Source organism: Triticum aestivum, chromosome 7D (genome assembly GCF_018294505.1).
Source record: "Triticum aestivum cultivar Chinese Spring chromosome 7D, IWGSC CS RefSeq v2.1, whole genome shotgun sequence".
Taxonomy (NCBI): domain Eukaryota; kingdom Viridiplantae; phylum Streptophyta; class Magnoliopsida; order Poales; family Poaceae; genus Triticum; species Triticum aestivum.
Genome location: NC_057814.1, coordinates 498065270 through 498075375, shown reverse-complemented (window position 1 = coordinate 498075375; position 10106 = coordinate 498065270). Strand labels below are relative to the sequence as shown.

The 10106-nt window shown below is 47.6% G+C and overlaps 1 protein-coding gene across 1 annotated transcript; it reads right to left on the bottom strand.

The window, feature by feature from the left end:
- Window positions 1-1963: 1963 nt before the first annotated feature.
- LOC123164963 (uncharacterized) lies at window positions 1964-8857 on the bottom strand. The gene is made up of 3 exons (XM_044582584.1): window positions 8665-8857; window positions 7648-8508; window positions 1964-2526 (listed from the first exon to the last, which is right to left on the bottom strand). The coding sequence occupies exons 2-3, from the start codon at window positions 8499-8501 to the stop codon at window positions 2355-2357; spliced, it is 1026 nt and encodes a 341-aa protein (XP_044438519.1). The 5' UTR covers window positions 8502-8508; window positions 8665-8857; the 3' UTR covers window positions 1964-2354.
- Window positions 8858-10106: the final 1249 nt, after the last annotated feature.

Sequence of the window (10106 nt, the reverse complement as noted above, 5' to 3'; positions counted from 1 at the left end):
ATCTTTGCCTGGCTCATGGTCCAGTACCGCTTATGGACGTCGGACAGACGCGCCAGGCATGGGCTCCAGGACGAGCCTTCCGCCTGCTTCACCTGCTTACAGGATCAGGATAATGTGGATCACATTCTGGTGAGATGCGTCTACGCACAGGAGGTTTGGCGTCGCTGCTTTGACAAAATGCACATGGACATCCCTTTGCCAACCCAGAGCAGCACTTTTACCGACTGGTGGTTCCATCAAAGGATGAGGTTCTCGGGCAAAGTTCGCCGCGGTTTTGACTCCTTCGCAATTGGCACGGCTTGGGTGCTGTGGAAACAGAGAAACGCGCGGGTGTTCAATAGAGTGCTCGATCAAAGGACGCCAGAGCAACTGGCGACACTGGTTCTTTCAGAGATCAAGGAGTGGTCGCTTGCTGGATTTGGTGTAGGAGGCTTAGATCCTTTTGTGAGAGAGTGAGTTTGTAATCTATCAGTGTTGGTGTTGTAAGTAGGATGTTCGCATCTTGCTAGACTGCTTGTAATTATTCTCTGCCTTCTATAAAAATATAGTACGCCAATTTGACGTACTCTCGAAAAAAAAAGCAGAACGGTTGGAAGTTAGCAAAGTCCTTGAAAAAAAGAGAACAACTCAACATATTACCTACCATCAACTTAAAAAAGTGTTAGTGCATTTTTCTAAGAAGGAAGATATTTTTGGAAAATTCTCACTTGTATTAAGAAATTGTAAACGTGTATTTGAAAAATGCCCGTCACACATTCAAAAAAATTACAACATCTATTTCATAAAATGTTTGATATGTATTAAAATAATTATTGTGTAAAATTATTCTTACATTTCTACAAACACGTTTAATATGTTTTAACCCATTTATAGAATTTATTGTTTTTACACAATCATTTTTAATACATATTGAACAATTTTCAAAATACAATTTTGTTGATTTTTTAATAATTATCTAAAAGTACAATGAAGATACAAAATAATTCTCTGTACTTGTGGTCCTGAATGAAGATACAAAAAAATTACGCAATATTTCATAATGTACGTTGAACTTTTTAAATCCACATAAATTTTACAAACAGTTCATGTTTACCTCTTCGAACTACAAATAATAAAAACAGAATAAATATTTTAATAGACAATAGTAGCATATTTGCATATTGGACATTTAAAATATATTGTAAAAACCAAACAGTAACTTGAAAAATTATAATGGAAATTGCAGTGTCTTGGCGTCTAGCGTGCGTGCTATTTAACGTGGAGGTCCCAGGGTCGAAACCAATTCGATGATGCATGCAGTATATTTTTTAATGGCTTATTTCTGACTTTAATTAAATCTCATGGGATTTTCTGCAAAAGAAAAACTCGTACCCATCTCACCCAGCGCAGGCAACGCTCACCCACTGATCTGTGGGCCAGCCACCAGCTGTCACACCACAGCGAGAGCAAATACGGTGGCATACGGATGGAGGCACCGTATATGCACCGTGCGACAAGTTGTAACATTACTTTTATGTATTTTACAAGTTTAGACACTAAACTGACCGCAACGAACAAGTTTAGGCACTCATGATGTATTTAACTCCTTTTTCCCTCAACTTCCCGTATTAGTAGCGGTGCTGCTGTGTAGCAAACAAATTTCTACACATATCAATCTTAAGGCGCAAAGGAATGCTGCGAAGAAAATGTTGTCCTCGGCGTCATCACTTCTCCATGAGCAAGCGACTCTGACTTCACCGCAAGCAACCACTGACAAAGCCCACACGGCAAAGGCCGCGAAATGCCACATGAAAATCCAAGCCAAGCAATCAACCACCCACATTGACGACATTGCAGCTCCAATTCTAATGGCGAGTTATGAAGCATGCAAGGAGACCATCTGCTTAACTATGATCCAAGTGGTGGGGGCACAGGTATGCAAAGCAGGGCTTAAGAGAGTTGATGCGAATGTAACCAGTCTATCTATAAGCAAAACATTTCAGTTATTTTTAACAGCACCACAGTTAAAACAGCGGCTGAACTATATGGTTCAGGCAGAAGGATGAATGGAACTGCGGTTATACATCTCTAATGATTTATGAAAACCGGGCAAATGCGCCCAGCCTTTACACACACAATCAAGATACAACAAATGTCTGTCATGGTTGCGATTTCGATACACCACATCTAAGGTAACAACAATTCACGATTGGGTTTGCACTACGAATCACGGACCCGGGAACAGGGCATCATCGTCGGTTATTCTGGACCCCCAGGGATATAACTTCTTTTTCTTTTCACTGCCGCGGCAATGTAACTGTAAGTGACATCAGTTGGACAAGAGCAGGTTTCTTATCTGGTGTATCTGTCTTCTGCTAGTTTGGACGGTTCAGAGCCATGAACTTGCACTGCTCACTCATCGCCTGGAGCTGTGCATCCTTCTTGTCGACCATGGCACGTAGCCTCACATTTTCCTCCATCACCTTCTGGACTTCAGCTTCTTTCTGTGCCTTCTCAGTCTCGAGCTGGTTGGTCCTTGCGACTAGCCTGTTCACAAACATCAGAGGCTCAGTACCATGTTGGTTATAGATAACCGACTCAATACTTACTTTACAGTACATGCTAGAGTGGCCTGGTTTTTAATCCTAAATTACTTGCAGTACAAGGAAAGGAACTGTCAGCAGTGCGAGTGCATTATCCCTGTTATATCTACAAATTTGATCATTCCTACGCACCAGTCAGGGACTTATTTTCTGTGGAAGGGAGGCGGGGAAGGATAAGAATTTTCCTTTTGTTTAGAATATAATTTTCCTTTTCTGAAGCAAAGGGAGCAGGAGAACTGCCTATTCAGTAAATAGAGAGTGGTTGATATTTACAGAGCGGACCTGTATTGAAGGGAACGAAACCTAGAACCTAACAAGCAAAAGCAACTACTCGCCCTCAATTGCACCTTGTCTGCATAGGAAAAGACCTAAGGTTGGTCTCTTGTCAAGCTAAATGACCAACCTGTTCACCAGGAGGCCTCAGTGTAAAATTCTATGACTATGATATGCTGACTAGTATCAACCAGAAAGCAGAAGAAGAAAGTAGGAAGAAGGCAACGGACAATGCATATGATTTAGCCTTTTTCTGCCAAAAAAAAAACCTTGAGTAGATGTTCCAGCTCAAATGTCATGCAGGCAGTAGAAAGATCAACGATCCAAAATGTCAATTCAAAGTTGAAAGATCTAGAAGGTCAGAAAGTAGCAAGAACTGGAATTTTTTTACCAAATGCGGACCAGCAGAAAACCAGATTTCCAGGCTTACCCAAGTCTATCTGCATCTTCTTGACCACTAAATATCAATTAACATTTGGGACACGATCGAGGCACAAAACTGATGCATTCAGGAGAGCAGTATATTGAACCAACTTAACAAAATTATATGGCATCAATCTCTATCAGATGTCAAGGAGTGATAGAAGAGAAGTAACTGTTTACCAATGGTTGCATGATGTATAGTTAACATAATTCTAAGAAGATATCAGCAGGCTTCTCAGTCTCATCAAATCCCCTCACATACGACGAAGTGGGTGATCAAACTGACGAAAATATGTGAAGAGAGAGAAGTCTAGGCATGGCATTTTAAGTGCTAATTTATAACAAAACAGATATGTTGTGTGCCCTGAGGTTCAAAGAAAAGGTAGAACCCATTTAGTTGCAAAAATGGAATTGCTAATGCCTTGTTTTAATAAAAATGGGGCAGGGGGAAACCCCTTTTGATAAAAAAAATGGAATTGCTAACAGAAGATCAAACATATAGTACTAAAAGAGCATTAGGATCACATACCTGCACAAAGACTAATTTTGTTTTGCATCTCGAAGATACGTGCTTTTTTGGCTTATAAACTAGTTCATTGCATAGCTGATTGAATATATTGTTAAGATGTGCCAATGAGTTTATAATGCTGACCATGTTACAAACTAGTTCAATGCATAGCTGATTGAATATATTGTTAAGATGGTAATCATGGTAACTACAAGTCTACCATGGCTTCACAGTCAATAATGCATAAAACAGGGCCGGAGCCAGCGTCCGGGCTCGCTGGCCACAGGACAGCGTACATACGTGATAAACAATGGGGCAAATTCTACTGCGCGTCGTGGTTTACACAGGCAGCAGTCAATGTACGTATGTGATAAAACAATGGGCTCCTGCCAAGCATCGGCTAATATTTGACTAATTGGTTAATTAACTAGGCCTACCAAGCGCAGTCCCCTGACCAAGCGTAATGTTCAGCAGTCATGGGCTGCTAACTTCCCTTCTTCCAAAACAACTACTCGAGAGGAACACGAGCAGTCACAGCCCTGTTCGGCATGACGGCATGGTAGAACCAGGGGTCCTACCGGACCTGCTCCGGAGGTTGTAGGGGAAGGATGGAGTGGGACGGGGCGTTGATCGGGCGCGCCGGCGGCCGGGCGCCGTCGCGTCGGAGGGAGATGGCGGCGGCGGCTAGAGTTCCGGCTCCTCTGGGAGCCGGGCAATAAGGATAATAATATTCTTATTGCTTAATTCCAAAAAGAGTCTTATAGCCTATATTTATAACCTAGATAACTTGCATAAGAATTAACCTAAGATAACTTGTGGGCCAAGCCCCTAACTATTGCCCGGTGGGCCTCCTCCGGTTATAAGCTAAACCGGTCATAACACTTCTCCCCGCCTGCACAAACAGCTCGTCCTCGAGCTGTAAGGTGTGGAAGCGCTTGCTGAAATCCTCGAGGTGATCAACCAGCGTCAAACACCTGCTCGACAGCTGGGGCGGCCAGGTCGGCGGCGACGGCGTCCTCCGGAATGTAGTCTGCAACCTCCAGGTAGAAGAGTCGCGGGCAGGCGTGGCCGGGCGTGTAGGGCTCGTCGCAGTTGAAGCACAACCCTTGGCGGCGACGCTCGAGTAGCTCGGCTGAGGTGAGCCGGCGGAACGGGCGCGCCGCGATGGCGGCAAGGGGTGCCACGGAAGCCTGCGCAGGCCGACCCTGCGTGGAATCCGGCGAGGGTAGCGACCCAGCGGCCCGGGACGGTGATTCCTGCTGGATGGCCACCGCGCGGCGCTCGAACGCGCGGGCGTAGTACATGGCCATCTGGAGATCCTGGGGTCCCCTAAGCTCCACGTGCACGCGGATGTGATCCGGAAGTCCACCGACGAAGAGGTCGGCCCGCTGCTGCGCCGTCACGCCCGACGCATGGCACGCCAGGGCCTGGAAACGGTCGGCGAAGTCCTGCACCGTGGAGGTGAAGGGAAGGCGGCCGAGCTCCGCCAGTCGGCTCCCGCGCACCGGAGGCCCAAAGCGAAGGAGGCAGAGCTCGCGGAAGCGCTCCCAAGGGGGCATGGCGCCCTCGTTCTGCTCGAGGGCGTAATACCAGGTCTGTGCCGCGCCGCGGAGGTGGTACGAGGCGAGCCAGGTACGCTCCGATGCGAGGGTGCGCTGCCCGCGGAAGAACTGGTCAACCTGGTTGAGCCAGTTGAGGGGGTCCTCCGTGCCGTCATAGGTGGCGAAGTCGATCTTGGCGAACCGCGGCGGTGTCTGGGTCGGACCGCCGTGTCGAGCTGGCTCGGAGGTGCGGAGCAGCGAGGCGGGTGGCGCCTGGTCGGAGTACTCCGGGTAGGGACCGGCGGAACCGGATGGCCCACCGAACTGCGGGAACGGAGTCGGTTGTTCGGGGGCCGTGGTGTAGACCGGCGATGGCGAAGACCCAGCCGCCCACGCTGGAAGTGGCGACGGAGAGGGCGGGAACCGGACTTGATGGATCGGGAGGCCGGTCGGCGATGGTGCCCCCGAGCTGGGCAGGGGCGGCGCAGGTGGTTGCAGCGGCAGCAGCGGGGGCTGGACGGGGCAGCGGCTGCCAGGGACGGCAACGGCTGCAGGTGCCAGAGGGGCGCCGTCGATGGTGGCGGCGGCAGATGCCACAGGCCCGCGGCGGCTGGTGGTGGCCCGCTGGAGGTCCCCGTCTGGAACGGCAACAGCGAGGAGCCGCCGCCTGCGGGTGCGCCCGGAAACAGCCACGGCGCAGGGTGGCCGTAGGTGGCGATTGGCGCAGCCGGCGGGAGGCCGTACGCTCCTGCCATGTACTGGTGGTACTGGTTCATGTGGAGCCCTTGGACGGCCGTCACGAGCTGTTGCAGCGTGCTGGTCATCTGTTCCGGCGTGAAGACGGCGGCTGGTGGCGGCGCGGAAGTGACTGGGGCTGGCGGCATGGGGAAGCCCGCGGTCGTGGCCTGCTCCGACAGCATGGGGACTCCGGCGGAGGTCATCGGGGCGGTGGCCAGCGGAGCGGTGGACATCGGGGCGGTGGTGCAGGGGAACACGAGCAGTCACAGCCCTGTTCGGCATGACGGCATGGTAGAACCAGGGGTCCTACCGGACCTGCTCCGGAGGTTGTAGGGGAAGGATGGAGTGGGACGGGGCGTTGATCGGGCGCGCCGGCGGCCGGGCGCCGGCCCGTCGGAGGGAGATGGCGGCGGCGGCTAGGGTTAGAGGCGGCTAGGGTTCCGGCTCCTCTCGGAGCCGGGCAATAGGGATAATAATATTCTTATTACTTAATTCCAAAAAGAGTCTTACAGCCTATATTTATAACCTAGATAACTTGCATAAGAATTAACCTAAGATAACTTGTGGGCCAAGCCCCTAACTACTGCCCGGTGGGCCTCCTCCGGTTATAAGCTAAACCGGTCATAACACGGCACTTGCAAGCTCTGTGATTTTCTATAGCACGCTAGTGGTATGTTCTATCTGACTGTCTCTATTCTTGCGAGCTCTCTAATTTGAATATGTTCACAAATCACAGCACTTAATTTATGTGAACTAGAATCCATTTTTTTTATCTTGTAGTGCCTTCTAGGATGTTTGGATGCTAATTTGGATAGCTATACTTTAACTGGCAACATGGCAAGTTTAGTTCTATGGATGCCTGGTTCTATGACTTATGCTGTCAAGTCTCAACTTTATTTTGGTCTATAAAACTGAATATTGATATATCATATATTAGTTCACTTTAAATTTAAAATTGCATGGCTACTATGTTTATACTTTCACTTCATTATTAATGTGGATTTGTGGTTCTGACGTTTGGGGCTATGTTACATGCTGTGTATCCGAACACCTGATTTTAATTTCCACATAGACACTTAGGCTCAAGCTTGCCCAGGCTTCACAAAAGTTCTGGCTCAGACACTGGCATCAAAGTAAAATTATGCGACGGTAGAAGCATATCAAAGAAATCATTGCATACTCCATTGGTAGGAGGGGGATGAAAGTAATGAGAGGTGCTGGGTTCGAGTCCAACCCCTACACTTTTGTTTCAAGATCTTATGGGTTTCAACCCTAGCCTACCCCAACTTGTTTGGGACTGAAAGGCTTTGTTGTTGTTGTTGGTGGTGGTGGTGGTGGTGGTGGTGGTGGTAGAAGCATATTAATACATGGGCCTGCCAGAATTTATGAAATGATTGGTTCATGCTGCTGCTTTCTTAAAAATTGGGAGGTTGAAATTAACTATTTCTACTCTTCCTTCCTCCGCCATTTTTTTTTAGTTTTCTGTACCAAGCTATACAAGTTTTGCCACGGAAATTAACACATGGTGATACATTCAGACAGAATATAATTACAAGAAACAACACAAGACTTGCAAAAGTACCTGTCAAAAAGCTTCTCCATTGTCTCGAATTGCTTCTCCGATGAAAGAAGAGTTTCTCTGACACTAACGAGTGTGCTGACATAAGTTCTGAGCGACTCAAAGTCGTTCTTCACACGACTAAGCTCCTGCTCATTTTCAGCAGCGCGCTGCCTCTGCCGAGTGGTCTCCAGCACCATATCTTCAACCCGCTGCCTCATCTCATTCAGCATACCGTTCGTACCCACTGCAAATTTCTCCATCTCCTCGACTTTGACCGACATGGACTCGACCTGAATGGTCTTCCTCCTGATCTCTTCCAACCCAATCCTCACCTTTTCTTTCTCATTCGCAGTTTCGGACTCGGCCACAATCACTCTCTTGACAAGAGACTCCATGACGTCGGTCACCACGCGGATGGACTTGAGAATATCATCGACATCTCCATCCCCCTCAACGGCGTCCCCATGCTTGTGAACGCCGCTACCCTCTGCAGCCGCCCGGTCATCCGAACCTGCCCCACAGGAAGCGGGCTCGGCGGCCTTGGACCAATCGGCCAGGGGCACCCCGTGCCGGTCCACGAACCCCACGCCGTCCTGGTTCCTGATCCCGCAGGACGTGTGCGCGAGGTGCGGTATCGCCATGATCCTGGCCTTGGATTTGAGGTACGCCAGCAGGGTGGCGATGGTCTTGACCCTGCGGCACAGGTGCTCGAGCTCCCGGCCGGAATCGTCCTCGGAGCGCCGCATCCCGACCTTGACCTCCACGAGCCGGTCGCGCAGCGCCTCGACCTGGGACTGCTGCTGCCTCAGCTCCTCCCTCCATTCGCACTCCCCGACCGGCGGCAGGCCGCTCCGGCTAGGGCCGTCCTCCTCCATGGGACCTCTGAAATTCGGGGGAGCAGATTGCGCCCGTCACTCGGAGAAAACATTCTGGTTTCGGGCGCAGATGGATCTGCCGCCGAATTTGACCGGGCGAAATAGCAATCGCGCGGATTCGCGCGGGGCGTAGCGGGGGGGTCGGGAGTGGGGGGGGGCGTACCTTGGGAACGCCGGCGAGGAGGAGGAGGAGCGGGCCGGCAGCGAACCGGATGGCCTCCGTCGGGGTGGAGTTTTCTGCTCCCCGTCTTCGCCTTTGCTTTCTCTTCTCTACTTCCCTCGCCTTTCCCCTTTTCCTTCCCTTCCGCGACCAATCGATTGATTGGTTTTCGCTTTGAGCGAAATTTCCATTTTTATTTTTTGATTTGCGAAATCCTGCTGCTCTGCTTCATGATACTTGTGGGCCTTGTCTACGGGCCTGGTTGGTGGACCACCGTCACTTAAGTGATGGATTAATTGTGGGCCTAATCACCAGACATTCGTACTTGCATGCCCATCACTCGGGCATACACTATATCCCTCCTCATTTGTCTCAAAAAAAAAAAATATCCCTCCTCATTTACTACTCCCGTACCCCTCAAAAAAAAATCTAGTCCTGTAAACCCCTAAAGAAACTAGTCCCTGTATTTTGGGTCATACTTTGACCATGATTTTAATTAACTAAATTTTAAGTCATACATAGCAAAATTAATATCATTGAAAGTACATTCAAATACAAATCCAACAAGTTTTTTATAACGTGTGTTAACATTTTGTTTGTCAAATATGTGGTATCTTTGACCCAAAATACGATGGGGACTAATAAACCCAGACGAAGGTAGTATAAATGAAAAATCACTCGTGCACTGACTGAACATATGTTTAGTAATGTACTCCCTCTATTCATTTTTAGTTTGTATATAAAATTTGTCTGCAGTCAAATTTCATAAAGTTTGACTTAATGAAATCAATATACACAAAATGAAATCAATATCATTAGATACATCATCATGAAATTAATTTTCATATTATACAACTTGGTATTGTAGATCTTCATCTTTTGTCAATATAATTTTGGTTGAGGTTTTTAAAATGTGCTAGATAAGTGATAACTATTTTTTAGTAATGATAGATAAAACTATTTTTTTAAACATTAACACAACAAACATCTACGATGCTTCAAAATTTTGAATCCAAAATTAATCTATATACTATCTTGAAAGAAAAAAGAGATGAAAGTGATAGCGAATACTATAACCATGACACCATTCAAAAATTTGAAATGGGTGATATCCATAGTTGGATTTTCTTTTTTGTTTATAATGATATGGATTGAATTTTGATTGAAAATTTTGTGGCAATACCGGTATCTATTTGTGTATATGTTAGTACTTCTTTTCAGTTTCTCTTCGATGTTCTAGATATGTGTTTTACTATCTAGCACAACAAACCCATCTTCACCTAAAACAGGTACAAGTCCTCTAATCAACCAACACCTTGAGCTTTTTTTATTAAGATGCAAGGCCATTAGCAACTAGATGAAAAATAATTGGTGACAAAAGTATCCTCTCGTCTCAATTAAATGCGGCGAAACAAGGCTAATTATCCATTGACTTTAAATGCCTG

Excerpts from the sequence above, each read along its gene's own strand:
- LOC123164963 (XM_044582584.1), bottom strand. The coding sequence starts at position 8,501 with ATGGAGGAGGACGGCCCTAGCCGGAGCGGCCTGCCGCCGGTCGGGGAG. Across the intron at positions 2,527-7,647 it reads ATGGAGAAGCTTTTTGACAG|GCTAGTCGCAAGGACCAACC; the intron begins GTACTTTTGCAA and ends GTTTGTGAACAG.